Source organism: Neopelma chrysocephalum, unplaced genomic scaffold, assembly GCF_003984885.1.
Source record: "Neopelma chrysocephalum unplaced genomic scaffold, ASM398488v2 Primary Assembly neopelma1_24, whole genome shotgun sequence".
In the NCBI taxonomy this organism is placed as follows: domain Eukaryota; kingdom Metazoa; phylum Chordata; class Aves; order Passeriformes; family Pipridae; genus Neopelma; species Neopelma chrysocephalum.
The window spans coordinates 51,730,812-51,749,527 of NW_020897693.1; the positions used below are offsets into that span (position 1 = coordinate 51,730,812).

Genomic DNA, 18,716 nt, shown 5'->3' on the forward strand with positions numbered 1-18,716 from the left:
TTCGTCCTCTCTTGCCCCACTTTGAAGGAGCTGGGTATCTACAGACCAGCAAAGGGATGGGCTGCAATGTGGCCACAAGATGACCATGGAAGGGAAGGGAGATCAGAGGATGAAGCTGTGCTTACGTGACAGAGGGGAGGGAGAACTGGGGTAACATAAAAGCACAAAGGCATGAAGAGTCCAAGGGTAACTGACCCTGTGCCCCACCTGTCAGACAGTTCAGTGATGCTTTAGGGGTAGAAGTAAAAGGTAGGTCTCAGCTTTGATTTCTTATTTCCAACTTGGTTTCAGAGGAGGTGAGCACGTACATACTGGGGGGTCTCTGCTGTAATGGGGGTTAATTTCCTTGCCAAAGGTTTCTGCTCTCCTACACCACCTCCACAGCTGCAGCAGTGCCAGGTCTGTGCAGAACTGCCCCTCTCTGCTGCACCTCACCCTTCTCTCAAGTTATAGCTTGTGAGTAGCCCTGTACAAACATCATTAGTTTTGCAAGAGGTTAGAAATCCTTTTCATTCTCCATGAATTCATATCTGCCCAAGGAAGAGGCTATAAACCTGTCATACAGCTTCAAGCCCATCAAGGAGTGCAAAGATGTGCCAAAGAGCTACAGAAAAGACATCCAGCTTCCAGGAGAGCAGGGAAAGCACAGATCCATCTCCCAGAGTGTCTGGTTTTTACAACCTGCACTGAAAAAATCGTCTCAGTCTGCCTGTGCTTGAGGCCACAACCGATAAGAAGTGCCCCGTGAGTAACAAGCCCTTAAACCCAAACCAAACCAAGTCACCCTGTATCTTAGATAAGGTTTATCGTTCCCAATGGAGAAAAGTTGTCCTTTTGTGTTACCTGTTGGTTGACAGCTCTGCTTTCAAGCAATTTGCCAGCTCTGCGGCTCCCATCGCAATAACGCTACAAATAATTTAAGTGCTACCACTTTGGATCAAAATTTTAATGAGGCACTAAACCCACAAAAGGGGCTCTGTATAGCATAATTAAATAGAATGGGCCTAAATAAACAGTAAGGTTTTACAAGTTACATTATAGTTGAAAACAGCTGGGAGGCAAAGAAAGGAGCATTGAAGATGCATGATGTAAAAAGGCATTTCACAGAATGCAAACACTAAAACTTTTCATATCGCACAAACAGTAAAACACTACGAGCACATGACTTCCCTTTGATTTGGAAGAATCTGTGTGGGGCACAGGGCATTTGTTTTTTTCCTTCTGCAAGTCAGCACAATGAAATATTTCACATGGGAACCCAAACAGTGGCAAAGAGAGCCATTTGTCCTTCGGAAAGAAATAAATACTGCAGGAACAGGTAAAGTCAGTAGGAACATCTGGTTCAGTCAGGCCATGGGATGTTGGATCATGCCTCCAAAACGCTGGACAGTGCTGGGACTCCTCAAAATAGTCTTGCAAACAATCAGAATTGTAACAAGTCTATTTGGCTCAGAGCTGCAAGACACTTGTTTCATGCTCACGCCGACTCCTCGAATCCACTGCAAGCAGTGACATTCAGGCTGAGCCAACCAGCTCAGCATTCAATGCTCTGTCTGCATCAGCTATTTACAATACCGTGTTTATTCCACCCCTGTCAATATTTGATCCAAGAGCTGCATAAGTCCTACAAACAGGAAGGTTTCAATTTCACATTAAGGTAACATTGACAGTGGTGCTGCTGTATCGTGTAAGTCAGTGCACTTTTACTCCTTGAGAATGAAATTACTGGTAAACTTGGCTTTCATCTCATTTCCCCCCAGTCCTCTTGGCAGCCCTTCTCCAGAGCCATAGCTATTGCTGCAGTTCTGGGCTGGTGAATGAAAAGTTTCTAAATTCATCTTGGTTTATCATTGGAAGAATCCCTTCTTCAATGGGAGTCAGGATGGGCTCTTCTTTTATAAAATCTGGATCAAAGTTGCTCACGTCATCTTTGGATTTCTGTCAAATGGAAAAGACAAAGGAAAGAGATGTCAAAGGTATGTATCATCTGCTTGATGATCTGCTCTGCACCTTTAGTCTTGAGTACATTGAACCATCACCTACATAACTGAGGCTGAGCTGACTGAGAGCTGTTTCCGGGGTTGGACTGGGAGCAGTGCAAAGCCTTTTCGAGCCTCTGCAGGTTTCTGACTGGGAACCCACTCTCAGATTTAACTGACACTGCCTCTGGGGTGTTCCCTGCCCAGACATGGCACGGCAGGGCACATAAATCAGTCCCTTCCCTCAAATGGCAGCACAGACCCAGACATTTGAAGTAGTTATCAGCTGTGTTATGACTCCGCGCAGTCCCTCCTTATCTGCAGAGCATCTCAGCTGGGTTTTGGGGAGGGGGTGGGAGGACACTCCTCCATGTGCCAGCCATTAAACTTGCACAATGATGAATTACTGGGCCGTGGGAAGACAAATGGCTTGCCTCCAGGTTCTGGATTCCTTGCTGTGTACCACAAAGTGGGACTGTTTAGAATGCACACACACAAACTGGGTTTGTGGCACATTTTCATGAGGCACATGTTTTTCCTGCATCCAGAGCAAGATGTTTTATTGATGCTGAAGTTCAATAAAATTTATTGACATTGAAGTCTAATGTTCCCAGATCCTGTTCAGCTCACGGTGGACTGAGCAGGCTCCCTTAGCCTTTGGTTTGGGTCCAGGAACAACTTAGGAGTCTGCTGTCGAGCTGTCACACCTCCCCTGAGTCCCTGATCCTGGACCCCATGATGATGGAGCAGGACTGGGTGAACCATTGCCACCAAGAGCTTGCAGAGTGACCACAACATGAGACAAACCATTCCAGGCAACAATTCCAACAAGGAAGCCACAGAGACCATCTTGGAAAGGCTGTCCATGGAGAGCACCACTCTTCTCTCACAGAATATCCTTAGGGCTGTGTAGCACCACTGGGGAAAGGGACAGCACCACAGCTTCTGCAGCCTCTCTGCCATCTGAACCACTCAGCTGGCAGTGGCCTGAGCAGGGAGCACTGTGCTTGGTGCTGAACAGACAGAGAGAGACAAGGGAGAGACAGCCCTGTTGTGAAGGGTTAGGTGGAGCGAGCAGGATGAGGACTACTTACTCTGTTTTATCTTTGGGGCAAGGTAAGGGGTGGTCAGGTGCCTAATCTGCTGCAGTTGCTTTAACAAACCTGCACCTTTTCACTGAGCTGCCTTTGAAAATCTGGCATGGAGCAGAAAAGCAACCTGCACAACATCAGGTGGCCAACCAGCAGCCAAGCCAGGACCAGAGATCTCCCCTCCCTGCTCTTGGGCCAGGCCTGGTGTGTCAAGGTTGCCCTTCCTTCACCTCCTTTCCTGTCTCATGAGAACAAATGTGCTTATAGAGCCAAAAAGAGGAAAAAAACCCCAGGAATCCCTTTCCCCCACCCCTCCTTGCCACATACAATTCGGGGCCTGAATGGTGGCTCCATCTGGCGCTGGTTCAGCAGGTCCCAGTCCAGGTCCTTGAAGTAGGGGTGCCGCAGGATCGTGCTCTCGCCGCCCAGCCCGGGGCTGCCCAGGCGCATGGTGGGGTTCTTGGTCATGAACTGCAAAACAAAAAGGGCTGTTTGTTTCCTCCCATCCGGCACGGCCACGGGAGAGAGACCTATTAGCAGTTGCACAAAAGCTTGTCCTCAGCTTTCCTGCTGAACCCAGTTGCTGGCCAGACTTCTCAATGTCGCTGTGCTGGAACCACATGCAAGGAACTTGACTCACTCTCCAGAGGAAGAAGTCGGGGTGTATTTCTGCTCGGCCCTTTTTCTTTTAGTGAAATCCCTTATTACCACAATAAGAAAAGAAAGTTGAATTGCATCATTAGCAACATTACAAATGTTGCCCAGTGGGCTTGGTTGTTACTTGTTTCTGTATTAATTTTTCAGGATTACGAGCTCGCTCTCAAACGCTGCTCACCAGCCAGCCAGGCTTTGGCCTGGAATCAGTCCTGAGCTGTGCCTTCTTCCTAAACCTCAGCCTGCTGAAGCACTGCCAGATGCCTATGCTTTCCTTCCTGTCACCTTAGGAAACAGAGGAAAATGGGCAAGGCGCTGGCTTTTAGAGCCCCCCAACCCTGAGCAGATGAGAGCAGGCAGGTGACCGTCTCCTCTCTCGCTGGTGAAACACTAATAGAGGATTTAATTTTGTAACATTTTTATTCTGCTACCAGTGAAAAGAAATCTCAAACCTCAGCCAAAGTGCCCTGACTTGCCAGGGAGCAATGAGGAAGGCTGTACATCACACAGACAGTGCGAGAGGGCCCCGGCGGGTGCCCTTCAGGTCCCAGTGAGAATGATGAAGTGTGAGTGCTGTAGATACCTCTTACAGGAGAGGAGGAGGAGAATCCTTTCCCCAGGAAGGAAAAGAGTCTGCTTGGCTTGTTAATTTAGGAATATAGTTCTTAAAAATTCAGTAATAAACAATCTTTCCCCTTCCTTCGAATATTTCTAATTCACTAGAGAAACCAGGTTATGTTTAAACTGGGAAAATAGCTGCTTTTATTTGCCTATTCGAACAGGAGCATAAAGCAAGCTCCACTCCGGTGGAGGTGTCCAGACGATTTCCTGGAAGATGAAAGAGCATTATGTTTAGCAAATAGCTGAACCAGCCAAACCAGACAATCGGTCACTGTTTCAGGAATGGCCAAGTCTGCTGCATCTCAGCAATGGGGAAATGAAAAGAAGGGGAGGTGCAGTGAGAGACCAGCTTCATTCTGACTGCAGGAGCTTTTCACAAGGTACAAATTCTCCTAGGATGAGTGGATAAAAGGTCTAGTCATTCCCTACCTAGAAAGAAGACAGGGAGGAGAAAAACAACTGCCTGATTTACAGAATTCTCCCCAATACTCTGTTCTGAGGGAGCTTCAGAGCCAAAGCAGATGGGGCATCTGCAGCTGAGACCTCGCAGGGCCCCAAAATCTGCTGGCATCAGAACAAACCCCACAAATCCAGCCTGACCTCCTGAGCTGCCACAGGATTCCCTACAGCAGAACCTTTTCCCAGTATTCCACCCAAAACATCAGTAGAAAGAGCTGCAGAGTGCACCCAGATTTATAAGAGGAGTCACCAGGACTGCTTGAGGAGCAAAGCACTCGTGGCTTTCCACAGCTGGGCTCTTCCCATGCTTCTCTGGACTCTTCAGCCCTCAGTAATGCAGCATTTCCAGGGTCAGGTCTAAGGACAAGCAGAACTTCTGTATTTCTCCAGCCCTTTCAGCCTGTTCTCCTTTCTACCAGCAGAACCCCAACACAATTTGTTTCCCAAGAGACTGCCCCAAAATTTCTGTGGGATACTGATCCCCAGACACAGTTTGGTTTCCAAACAAGAAATGGGTCAAGCCAAAATCTCTCAGAGACCTGGTTCAGACAAGCCTTTGCAAGCCTTGAACTAGACTTCTTTGGTTTGCAAAACAGGCCAGAAACCTCCTGGGAGCCCTGTTTTTCTCTAGAAATTCCTTGCCCATCTTCTTTGTCCCCACAGATGGATATCTGCACCTCACCAACTCTTATTTGCATTGCTGGAACACCTAGAAAGCACAAACAAGATCAGAGCTTGCTGGTGCTGGGAGTGGTACAGACCAAAACAGCCCAAAAAGACAAGAAAAAAAAATGGAGAAAAGAGCTGGGAATAAGTCAAATGTCTCATGGCTCCCGCCCTACTGCCGCCTCCATTACACCAGGAACCTTCTGCTAAATGTGGAGAGGGAAAAAAATAATCACAAAAGCAAATAATCTCTGAAAAGGACTGGCAATACACTTTGCTTGGGTTCCCATTCATCCCCAACCATATAAGACCAAAACCTGAACCCAACTGCCCATTCCCAGACCAGTTCAGAGACCTGGGATATAAAAGTGTGTTTACATTCCTATTTACTTGATTTATTCCACATGATGCCAAAACTGCACCAAGTGAAGACATCCAATGCAACAACCCAAGAGCCAACATAAATGCATTCCTGGCTGCTTAAAACACCCTTCTTGCTAGGACAATGAGGATTAGGCAAAGGCCATGCCTTGAGGTGGTCTGTTTTGGGCTCTGAAAAAGTAAAACAACATTCAAAACAAAATGATTGTCCAAATTCGACTGGTCAGCTCTGGTTTGTGTATTGGACCCAGAGATTGGGAAACCTCAGCTGGGAAACTCTGGGCACCATTTACCCCACAACGGGTGCCCGAAGGAGGCAGGAGGAGAGCAAAGGACTCAAATTCACTCACTGCTGAAACATGTTCCCTTGGTTGGCTGCTGAAAGCGAGATCAGGTTGCCAAAAAACCCTCTCAACTATTCCTTACCTCTGACAGGAGAGAGCTGACCTATGGAACACCTAATCAAGCACCCCCTTCCTCTGTCAGGCAGGAGCTCAGGGCTGCTGCCTCTCTGGCTCTGTAAAAACAGGGCTGTGAAGCACAAAGGTATCGAGGGCAGCACCATAAACCACTCTGGACAGGCTTCTCCAAGCTTGTTTCCCAGGTACTTGAAGTATTTAATTCAGGCTAGCAGGACACTGAAAGTGAATATAAATCAGGCACTCTACAAAGTGTATCAACATAACATGAGGAGGGCCCCCTTTCATGGCAGTCAAACTCACACTGGTTTGCTTCAGCAGAGGGACAGGATATGGAACAGATATATGGAACAGATATTCCAGAGAAATTGTGGATGCCCCACCTCTGGAAGTGTTCAAGGCCAGATTGGATGGGGCTCAGAGCAACCTGGTCTAGTGGAAGGTGTCCCTGCCCATGGCAGGGGGTTGGAACTTGATGGTCTTTAAGGTCCCTTTCAACTCAAACCATTCTGTGATTCTCTGATACCATTTCAGAGCACAGTTGGTCTCCTATCATTAACTTACAGCCCTGATAAATGCACTGTACACTGTGCTGAGACCCTGCTACTGCACCTACACATGGGAACTGGAGCTGAAAACGTTGCCTTTGCACAGCATCATGTGGTAGGTGAAACACAGTCCTGCACTCTGGCAGCTGCAGCACGGCAGGTTACTCCCCTGTGGATGTACACACACCTCTGCAACCAGGGGCTGTGATGGAAAACAAGAGACTGGCCATTGCTGCTCCTCCCTTACGCAAAATTTCCTGGTGGATTTCAGAGTGCCAGGTCCATTACAGCCTGGTGAAGGGATCTCTTCTCTGGGAAGAGACTCCAATCTTTATTTGGCAGTTGGACTGAAAAGCAGGAATGCAAATGATGACTCTAACAGAGACAGCACTGATGCTCTGCACTGGAACAGTGACCTGCCTTACTGTAAGAGGTATATAAAATGAAAAAATGAAATTTTTGAATAACTAACACTTTTCAACATCATTTGAATTCACCAGAAGTTATTGCACTGACATAGAAACGGATGACGTTTCAGTTTGTGTTGTTTAGTACTCAGGAAAAACCAAAATACTCCAATGACCTCTCAAAGGCTCAAAAGCCCATGAATTCTCCCTCTCTGCCCTAGGCAGTACTGACACTTCTCTACTGCAATAGGGCAGCACCTGACAGCCCTGTCTCATGCTCTCTCCGCTGTCTGATGGCACCTCTAACTCGAGATTTCTGAAGAACTTAATCACGAGCTCAGCCTTCACCTCTGAAGCAAGTAGCTGAAGCCCATAGCCTTGTCCTGAACCATGTAAGAGGAACTTGTGCAGCAGGAGGGGTAAAGCTGAGTGTCCAGACCACACAGACACACAGACAGGGGAAGGATTTTCAGAAATGTAGCTCATCTTCCCCATGATCCCTTCGGCTTTGTTCAGAGACAGCTGGAAAATGTCTTACAAAGTGTTGGCTGTTCCTGGTATCCACGGGAAGGCCAGAGTTTAATTGTTGCTTCACAGGCTGATCAGCCCTAAATGTCCTTCCAAGGACAATCCTGCAGTGTTTTTGCAGGTGATGAGAGATGTTCAGCAGAAAGGTTTTCGTGGCAAAATGTCATCTCCTAATGTTTACTCAGTATCTCTAATTTTGGGGACCCCTGGTGGCCTAGTGGTTAGCATGCAGGACTCTCACTGCTGCGACCACGGGTTCGAATCCCAAGTCCCCCGGGCAGATGGGAGCTCGTTAGCCCTGTGAGGCCATCCATCTATGAGAAGGTCACTCTAAACAAACCTACGTCCTGAGGACCTCACTGCCATTGTCCAAGCTTGCTTGGCCCCGGCAGATGAACCTTAGGATTAAAGGGTGGGCTCAGTTCAGCGCAGGCTGTGTCTCACCTAAAAAATCCATTGCGCAGGCTGGAAAGGTAAAAGACCTTTCCCCAAATCTTCGTTCGCGAAGACTGGCCATTATTATTATCTCTAATTTTGCACAGTAACCACAAATCCAAGCATGAATCTCAATCTCTGGCACACAGAGCTCAGTGAAGAAACACAGCGCAAAAAATTTTAACAGTAACAACAACAAGGCAAACCAGAGATGTTCCTGAGTAAAAAGAAACATGTAATCACCCAAATCCAAGAGGCCTCCAAGCAAAACCAATAGCAACACTATCAAGTTTAAACCTGAACCAAGCCGTCCAGCCCTTGCTCTGTGATCACATCCAGCCATGGGAAATTATCCCATTCCCGGGGTAAAGAGCCCTTGGGAGCATCTTCAGATTGGGATCCTTTGGGCTACACCAGTTTGCCGAGCAGAAAACTCAAGCGAGGCTCTCGCTGACCTCAGCTAACCCTCCCAGCAGCATCGCAGCCAAAACCAGCAGCTGGCGTGAGCCAAAAACATGACTTCACGAGATCATTTGAAACCTTTACTGAAAAGAAAACGCAGCAAGCCATGACAAGAAATTAAAAGCTGGGGATTAGTTTACGGAGGGCCCGTGAAGTTACAAGGAAAAAATGCAGCCATAGCAGTGCCAACCATGGGGAAAAATCTGTGTCAGCCCTGGGAGCTCAGCCTGCGAGCAGGTGAGAGAGAGCAGGGATCTATGCTGGTCTTCCCCTTCACCCATGGCTTGGACCATGCTGGGAAAGGCTCCAAGACTCTCAGTCTGCTGGGAAAGGCTGCATTGAACATTTCCAGTGCTGCTCACATGCAGCGTTGCAACTTCTGCCTCAAGGGGCTGAGTCTGCAAATCCATCTGATGGCCTGGGAGTCACTGAAGGGATGTTTGCACAAACCAGATGTTTCTGAGCATTAATTTCCTTGAATTACAAGTTCCCTTTCTCAATACTGGAATCCCTGATTTGTTTTACATAACTGATGTATGTGCTATTTGCATCAGGGTAATTAATTTCATGAGTAATATCACAGTGACAGATGACGTGAAATTGCATCACGTTCCAGGAAAACATTAACGAGCCCAGATCCCGTCAGAGAAGTACTGCACTTCAGGAAGTGGAATACAACCTTCTGCTCAGCCATTCCCTTCACATTGTCAGCCCTCTGGACAAGGAAGAAATCATTATTTCTTGTATTAAAGAACATTTTAGACGCACCAGTTCCCATTGGTACTCTAGCGTATTTGCCCTGTAAGAGAAAGCCTGTGCTCCCAACAGAGACCCAGGAAAATTCATCACTTTATTTTGCCAGGAGCCCAAGGGCGGCCTGTCACAGACACAATGGCAGTACCTCAGTCTCACTCCTCTCCAACATGCCACCTGCCTCAGAGGACCCCTATTCAGATTGTGCCAATGTAATAGTCAAGTCCAAACTGTTAAAGGAAAGGATGATTTCCCTGTTCATGGCTTTAACACTTGCCTCTTGGTGTTTCTCCCATATTGCTACCAAAGTAAAGATCAGCAGCAGCACAGGAGATTAATGCCCCACAGTCTTTCCTCTAGTAATGAGGGAGAGCAGGGAGATCTGGAGATACCCAAGGTGCTCGTCTTCATTAAGATTCATGAGCTAAACTAACAGGGCAGAAATTAACTTGAAAGGAAATAAGATTTCTCAAAGATCCATTTGATCTCAGACAAAAGGGAATCATTATATAAATAGAGCAATTACTCTAATTAAGGCTTCCCTCCTTGAATCTCTCCACTGAATGCTGCAGTTGCCGAAAACAGTTTGGCTGCCTATTTTGTAAGGCAAACAAATCCACAGTCTGAGGTGTCATTAGCCTTCAAACAAAAGAGAAGAAGAAAGATGGTTCTATGGTTCTGTCTGTTAATGTCTATTATTTCTAATGATTGGAAGCCAGGAGTCATTCTGTTGTTTTTTGTTTTTGTTTTTTTTGTTTTTTTTTAAATGAAAAGCTGCTCGTTTTTAGCCAGTCTTGTCTTATGCTCTCCTGGGCAAGGCTCCCATCATCATCCATCCCAGTCCTGCCAGGGGGATGCCTCACTTCCCCATGCAAGAGCCATCCAGGGCTTGGACACAAAAGTGGGTTACGGGGGGCGAGGGAGGCAGCACAGCCCAGTCCCACTGAACAGTGCCAGCCCCGGGAACAGAGTGGTCAGAGTGGAAGTCCTTGTACTTAGGGCAGCTCAGCCAGTGCCGGGTTGTGGGTGTGAGCCAGGCACTTGGAAGCCTGAATCCTACTGACCTTCAGTGAGGGCTGTGCTGCTGAGAATAGGACTTGGAGTCATCGTGGCTCTCTCTCGAATGCCACCTCTGTTTGACTCTGGGGATTTGCTCTGACTGCAGCCATTAGAGGCTCCTACCCTGCACACAGAGGGATCGATATCTGAAAGCCCTGATTCGTACCAGTGCAATTCATCATGGTGCTGAGCCAGAATGTGACCCCACAGGGTGCTTCTACCCCCATGCTGCAGTCCTGGCTACACAAAACTGGGAGCAGGTGAAATCCTTCAGCACAGAAAAGGTCCAGCGAGGGCAGTGCCAAGGTTCAGAAGTACAAGACTGCCCTGAAAGCATTTTAAGGAGGAGGGGGGGGAGGATGAGACAGAGTGTGAAATATCTGTTATCTCCTTTTCCAGATAAAAAGGGAGGGGAAAGGAGGTAAAAATAAGTCTTCAGCCCAGCTTCTAAAAGCCAGAAGACCCTAACAATAAGCACGACAGCAGCCACATGTCTAATGTGCCAGCCCCAGGCAAGAAGGACAAAATGTCAGTGCAGTGGATATTAAGCAGATAAATTTGATCTCGCTTTCCCCTAGTACAGAAATGGCTGCTCGATGAAACAAGAAGGATTAACTGTATTGCAAACAGTGCTGAGCAAGAGACTAGCAAAATAAACCAAGGTGGACAGAGCAACTCATACGTGGGGCAGACACATCTGGCTCCAAATCTTTCGGTGGTGTAAACTGATGTAATTTTGCTGACTATCACCCGGAGAGAACCTGGCCTAAAATATGGAAATTAAATGTTCTCTGAATAGCTACAAACTTCTTTGCTGTGCTGAAATCTACCTGTTTTCCTGGCTCTCTCCACTCATCAACATTAATGCAGAATAAAAAGGCCACAAGTATCAAATGCATTGGCCCCTGATGACAATTAGTGATTTTTGACATTTCTCCCTTTGGTACTCTTGTAATAAATAACAATAAGCAGAAATTAACTTCAGTCATTAGATATGTGGAATGTTTCACATAGGTTTTGGTCCAGATGTCACACCAGAAAGCTGCGTTTTCAGAGCTGAGGAGTCACCCCCAGTTCCCACGTGGGTCACCAGCTGCAGGGGCTGCTCAGACAGTATCAGACTCTGGCTGCTGGTTTTCAATTACCCCAGTTGGACTATAGGTACAACATGGGATATGCAGGTCCATTACTAAATCACTACATCAATCAGAGTAACACAAATACAAAGGGAGAATGAGCATCACACTTATTAACAGACTGGGGACACGATCCTGCTCTCGTTTTAAGCAGGGGTAAAGTCTCCCTTGGGTTGCACAGGCAAACAATTAATCCTTTTCTGATGGTCCTGTCAAGAGGAACTGGGAATCTGTTACACAACCCTGGGTGGTCTATTTACATAGGGTCAAGTACAAAGGGGACTAAAGTGCCCCGGACAAACCTGCAAAGGCCAATTAAGAAAAAAAAAGCCAGGAAAATACTTCAAAGGAGTTTTTTTTTTGTAGTCCTGGTTATATTTCAATTCTTTTAATTTTAAAGTTCCTGAAAAGACACAGCATGTCAGAAAGTTCAAAGCTGGAGGGAAGAGTAAGACCTAAAGCCCTGAATAGCTCGGACAGTGGGAGATTTGTTACCCTTATAGTGGTGTGGGGACCTCCCAGTTAGATGGACTGGCCCCCTCCACCAGGGGCTGCACAGCTCTTGCTGGTCCTGTCATTCAGCATTCCCACCTCCAGGTTGGACACAGGTTCTCAAGGGTATCCTTGAGATTGGGTTTTAATGGACTTCACCAAACCACTTTTGTGGGTCTATAACATCACTGTTTAGCTGTGGCACAGGTGAGAAGGGAGCCTGGTCCACAAGTCTTAGGCTCAGACACAGGAACTGCTCCTTCCTTAAGCACCTAGGAGTAAGAAGGAAAAAAAGGATGGGGAAGACAATGTGGGCACAATGAATGCTCCTTCACTTTTTTCCCATCCCTGGCAGGAAAGAGGAGGATGAGTCACAATTGACATCACAATAGGCTGGGTTAGGAGCTTTTTTTTTGAAGTAAATCTGAGCTTGCATGCTGCAGACTTTAATGAGAAGCTAATTTGAGCCTGTTGGAAAGGAAAAGGTGAAAGACTTAACGCTATTTCAGGGTGAATTTGGCCTTGGCAAGCCATACACAGATGGCTTTAGTTTTCTTTCACAGTGAATTATTCAGAAGCATGCAACTATTACCGTGGGGAAGAGAAGCACTTGAGAAAGAGGTGTGATCAATCCAGAGAAGTGATTAAAATCACTGGGGAAAGCTGTTTGCTGTTTGAGAATTAGAAGGGAAAGAGACAGCATGTTACAGAGATGGAAGTGCAAGCTCAGGCAAAAGAGGTAAGAAGGCAACCTGTGGTGGGCCACAGCCCTGACACCTCACCACTGTGTGTGTTTATGGCAGAAATGGTCTGGACAAGAGATCATTTAAAACTGAAGAACTCCTTCCCAGCTGGGAAACGACAGGCTCTGGAGTCCTGCTTTTGCAGCAGAGGCTGTGGAGCCAACGAGGAAATGCAAGATGAAAGCATTTCTGAAAAGCAAAATAAAGGAAAAATGTGTACACAGATCCAGCATAGAGCCTCACAGGGAGATTTAAATATCAGCCTCACTCTGAAAGCCAAAGCTTAATCACATGGTGACTGCCAACTCTGAAGAGACGCCAAGGAGAATAATTTATTGGCATATTTGAAGGCACTTTTAATATCTATCTGCCTTTGTTAGCAGGCTCTTCAGCTCTGATGATAAAGCATTGAGCTCATCTAGCTCCCTCTTTGATTTTAGTGGGTCCATCATTGTGTTGTTTCTTTTCCTTTTAAGCTTTGTCTAAAAAATACTCCCTGCATCGAGTTCATTCAAAAACAAGTTCATTCTATGTTCATATGCTATTCCAGCACTGCATATGAAACAGATTATCTGCCTTTTTCTGTCTCTTGGAAAGAAAGAAACTGGCCCAGATCTGTAGGATGCAAGTGTGAAGGAGAGGCATGCACCTTGTGTAGAGTGATGAAAGAGAAACGTAGGCAACCTGCACCACCAGCATCTGGCTGCCTCTTCTCACACCTCAGAAGTGCTTGGAGAGGGCTGGGAAGCACAAACACGGGGGTTTGGTCTAGTTCACACGTGGCCAAACTGATTGCCCAGTACTTAGAGAAAAGGTCAGGCACAAAGGCAGTAGGAAGCACATATGGACTGCGCCTGAATGCGTCGAGTAAAGCACAGTTCAGGTATTCTGAGTGATGTGTTGAGGCAGGATACAGACACCCACCATGGTATCTGAGCTGATAACAGCTACTTCTGACTTCCCATGATCCAGGGGTGTTCAACCCCAAGCGACTGCAGAGTATGAAGAGAATAAACATCTCCAAAGTCCAGAAGACCTCACCCTGTGTGCTGATGTCAGGGGTGAGCAGCTGCAGTGAGTAGGCAGCTTGGATCATCCACACCTCTCCTGAACTTAGATGTCCTTGCCAGCAGTCTGAAACCAGCCCTTTCCCATCCACTCCTCTGTCACAGCAAACTGTTTGCTTTGATTATGTTAAAAAATCTGCCTCTAAGCTTTTCTGCTGCGGGAATTCCATCCCTTTGCCTCCTCTCCTCATTAATGGCATTTTCAAGTTGCCTACAGTGGTGGGGGCCAGTCTGGTTCAGCACGGAGCTCTCACCATCCACAAAGCCCTTCTGAAAATAAGGGGTCCTGGCCAAGGGTTTGGGCACTCATGGTGGCATCCCCTTAGGGTGGGTAGTTTACTCCTCCTGCAGCAAACCTCAGTGCTTGCTTTGCTTTCTCTCCTTCAGCAGGCCCTGGATGGAATTTCCCTATGGAAATTTCTTTTCTGCATCTGTATGTGGCCTTCCAGTACTTAAAGGGAGCTTATAAAAAAGAGGGATAGGGACTTTTTACACAGGGAGGTAGTGATAGGACAAGGGGAACAGTTTTAAACTAAAAGAGGAGAGATATAGACTAGATACAAGGAAGAAATTCTTGACTGTGGGGTGGTGAGGCACTGCCACAGGTTGCCCAGAGAACTTGTGGATGACTCATCCGTGAAAGTGTTCAAGGCCAGGTTGGATGGGGCTTTGAGCAGCCTGGTCCTGTGGAAGGTGTCCCTGGCCATGGCAGGGGGTTGGAATTGTGTGATCTTTAAGGTCCCTTCCAACCGAACCCAACCCACTCTGTGATCTCTCCCATCTTCTTTCTTCTTGGCCCATTATAGTAAGTGCCTGCACAGCCTGAGTCTCCAAAGGCTCTGCTGGAGCTGTTACCCTGCATCCAGTCAGACTGGACTGCCCTGTGCACTGACCACGTCGGACATTAGAACTTCTTCATTATTTCTGTGGAATGATAACTGCTTCCCAGAAGTCCTGGATTCAGCTCACACACACACAACAATAACAAAATTTATCTCACTTTATCATCCCCCAGAATTCCTGAGAAACAATGGGAAACACTGCTCCTTTTCACCAGAAGGAGGGACAGAGGAAGGTACCCTTCAAATTTAGTTTTTCCTCACTGAGTATCAGCTGCAACTTTAGGGAAGAAAATCCTAACACAAACACTTTCCTAACAGCCACAGAATTTATCTCTATGTATGTGTATGGATACACATAGGAAATGCCAACTCCTCCATCTTGTGCTCTGACAGCCACAAACGAGCCCATGAAACACAGGCCATCAGAGCAGGACCTGGCTCCTGCTGACCCACAGAGCATCATTATTGCTGCAGCTGAGTCCGAAACACCAATTCCCAGACATGACATGTTGACCTAATGTTGACCTGGCAGCGCAAAAGGGATTTTACACAAATCTGCAAGAACAAAGTTTGAAGGGTATCTGGTGCAGGGGAAGTGAACTCAGTGACACAAAGCAGGAAAGAGTTCACTCAACCAGACCATTTGCCTTCTGAGTCAGCGTCACTTCCAGATTACTGTTCCCTAGAAAAACAGATCAACTTCAGGTTTTTTCTCTTGCATTCTTGGCACTGTATTGGTGATGCAATTTTTCTCTGAGATACATGTCACGCTTGCTCTCAGCTAAGCTCCCTCACCTTTCCATCCCTCTCACTCTTCACATTCATCCATTGGAATTTGGACTCCCCTGTGCTGTTCCACCTGTGCTGGGTGAGAGCAGAGCCTGCTAAAACCACAGCCAATTTCCTCTGCACCTTCCTCTTTTCTTGCCTAGTGTTTATTTTTCACATAAAACCACTTGAAGGGGGACATAACCACTTCTGCCTCTTAACTCCAGTAGTGTTTTCCTCAAAATCCATGTTTTTAACCAGCTGGAGGAAGGAGAGGATTCAGTCTCATTTGTGTCCTCAAAATATATAGATACAGGCAAGGTTGCCTAAGCCTCACTTTTGGAAGGGGCATTTTAGCTAGGCCAGAAGTGTTTCAGAGCCCTCATTAAGACTGGAGGTTAGCATACAAATGCCAAGAGTCACCCTCTGCTTCAGCAAACTCAGCCGTGACAGGAATTCAGAAATACAGGGTGCAGAAGGCAGAGCAATGTTAACATTTCCCTGGGGAGATGCTGCTTTCCAGCCCCTGCTGTTACCAGGCTCTGAGGGTGAAAACATCTAAGCTGCAATTGCTCATCCAAATTTCCAAGCCTTTGGGCCAACCATGGCTACTTCAGATCATCAGTCCATGGAGAGACTCAATAGGCTTAGCCCTTCTCTCCTCATCCGAAACCAGACTCGGGAAGGAAAATCCCTGCAGCTTTCCCTGTGAATTTGCTTCCCATTACGCCATCGACTTTTGAGACCTGATTTTCACTGCGTCCCTCCATTCTGCCCTCCAGCTAAGCTGACTGTGAGCAAGGCAGTGGGATTGAATTGCATCTGAGAAAGCCATACATGAGGCGAGTGAAACACGCTGCCAAAATACCACCCCGCTTATGGGAAGCAAGAGGATTGTATTTCATTTTGCAGTTCACTCAGCTGAATCCCAAAGCCTCTGGCTGCCTGGAAAGCTCCCCTCTCTGCTCCAGCACTTTTTGCTAGTGACAGTTAACAAATTCAGTACATTGATATGCTGTAACAAAGCAATCTCTAGCTGCGCTCTCACTGTAGAAGATTCGGTGCAGCAGTCTCTGCTCTCTGTGTGCTCATGCAGTTTCTCTTTCACAGTCTCTCCATCATTAGACACTGGTGATTACTTTGTCAGCTGATGGCAGAGAGTATTTGAAAGAATTTATTTTACATACACAAACTCAATAGCTCCTCTGGCATAAACTCCTTGTGAGTGCATTCAGGTAAAGCTGTGGAGAAACCTTTTTCCTTTGAGAATCAAAATCAAAGCAAAATGTAAGTCTAGAATAAGCTGGAGTGGTCTGAATCCATTCAGCAGCAATTCTGCTTTTCTGCACTTTTTTACTCCCACAAGCAAATCCATGCCCAGTTTGAGTTGCTCACACAAGCAGAGGAGACTCAGTTTGAGTCCTCTCCTCCTGATTTGAAGCATCAGTATCTGAATTCCCCAGCGACACATTCATACAGGGCAGGATACACAAGTGAGATGTCCTACTTTCCTCCTCTGGGAATACTGACTCCAGTGAAATACTGCTGACCTACACTGATTTACCTCTGTCCTACTGTCTCCCCAGCTCCTGAGGGAAAATATCAAGGACAAAAAAAACATTAGAAAGGAAACAGATAAAATCTTACTTTTCTAGAGCACAAATATTTCTGCTTTCAATTCTATACCAAGTCCCAGGGCACTGGGGTTGGTTTTGTTTTCCTTGGTACCAGAGCTCAAAAACCTTCCAGGAACACCCAGTGACGCAAATGAGGTCCTAAGGACGTAGTTTTGTTATTATCAGGAAACTGCAAAGATGAACAAGGTGCAACCTTCAGAAATCATGTGGTTTCTGGTGGGGGGAAATTGGTAAAGCACAATTACGCAAAACGAAAGCAAAACAAGGTAACAGTATCTGTGAAATGGGTCCTAAAAACTATTATCCTTGTTCAAAATGATGCTCTTCATGAAGGCAAACAGACCAAATGCTTTCTAAACTTAGATATATCCATTTGTACAGCATCTCTAAGCACCTACATCTAATTGCATCTTCCTAGCAGAAGAATTTGATTTTCATTTCACAGCTTTGTACCCTTCAAGACTCAGTGAATTCTCACTAGTCCTGTTCAAGGTTAGAGGCCAGAACTTTTAGTGAGGGGATAATCCAGTTATTAAGGCTATTATGGCCTTATCCTGCAATACAAGAGAACTCAGGTTTAATTCCCTGATCTTCCATAGGCTTCCCGTGCCATGTAATTACTTATAATCATTTATGTCACTGCAGTAGTTGAATGCTCTGATTTTCCAGAGCTCTTAACATCATGGGTTAGAAAGCACTGTCACAGCTGTAAATCAGGGAGCTCGAGTGCATGTTTTGTTGGAAGTAAACACAGCAGTGATTAGAAGATGCTCATGCAGTCATAATGCTGTATCTAAGAAAAATATTAGCATCAGAAGTCTGAGAGAAAAAAGAATCTACATATTTAGCAGCTAGAAAATCTACTATCTTCCTTAAAAAAACCCCAGGTTTACCATACTGTGTTATACTGACACCTAAAAACACTGACCAAATGTTGTACACTGCAAATATAATTTCTCAGCAGCGAGTGAATTGTTGTAACCGAAAATAAAGCAAACTGTGGGGAGGTTGTTCCATTTTAATCCAGAGCCCCAGACAACGTCATGACAGGATGTTTCTTCCCATTAAAGCCAACATGCTCTGATGCCTCTAAAAACTCAGTGTAAGAAAGGAACAAGAAATTAAGGAGCTCTTCTAGTAAACAGTTCTTGAACCCAAAAGCAGCTACTGTGAAGCTGCAGAAATTCAGGCTGTAGCCAACAACCATCAGTGCTGTAAAACAAGATGCAAAAGTCACCTCGAGGTAGCGGCCACTCAGGGAACAAAAACACTGAAGAACTGAAGGTTCAGTGAGAATTTCAGTTGCAACTTCCTACTACTTTATCACAAGGTTCCTGGTTAATGCCCTGAATTTCAGCCTTTTTCCCAGAGCAGACATAGGGCAGTGGTTCTCTTGAGCAGTGCACGTGCATTTCAGAGAGGCAGCTTTGGTTTCATTTAGGTTTCATCAGCAACACGTGATAAGAGCAGACAAGCCGAGTGGCTGGAGAGATTTATCAGGCAAGTAACCAGCAGTTACTAAGCTGGCTGGGCAGTTTTGGAAACACTCAATCGCTTTCTATTTGAATT

The 18,716-nt window shown here is 46.2% G+C and overlaps 1 protein-coding gene across 1 annotated transcript in view; it reads right to left on the reverse strand.

Annotated features, from left to right (window-relative positions):
* Window positions 1–934: 934 nt before the first annotated feature.
* PRKCH (protein kinase C eta) overlaps window positions 935–18,716 on the reverse strand; it is a gene marked incomplete at its 5' end in the record, with an annotated part of 93,261 nt that continues 75,479 nt past the window's right edge. Inside the window, 2 exons of the mRNA XM_027698578.1 lie at window positions 935–1,938; window positions 3,398–3,541. Of these exons, the coding sequence (XP_027554379.1) occupies window positions 1,792–1,938; window positions 3,398–3,541 (291 nt within the window). The remainder of the gene's footprint in view (window positions 1,939–3,397; window positions 3,542–18,716) is intronic.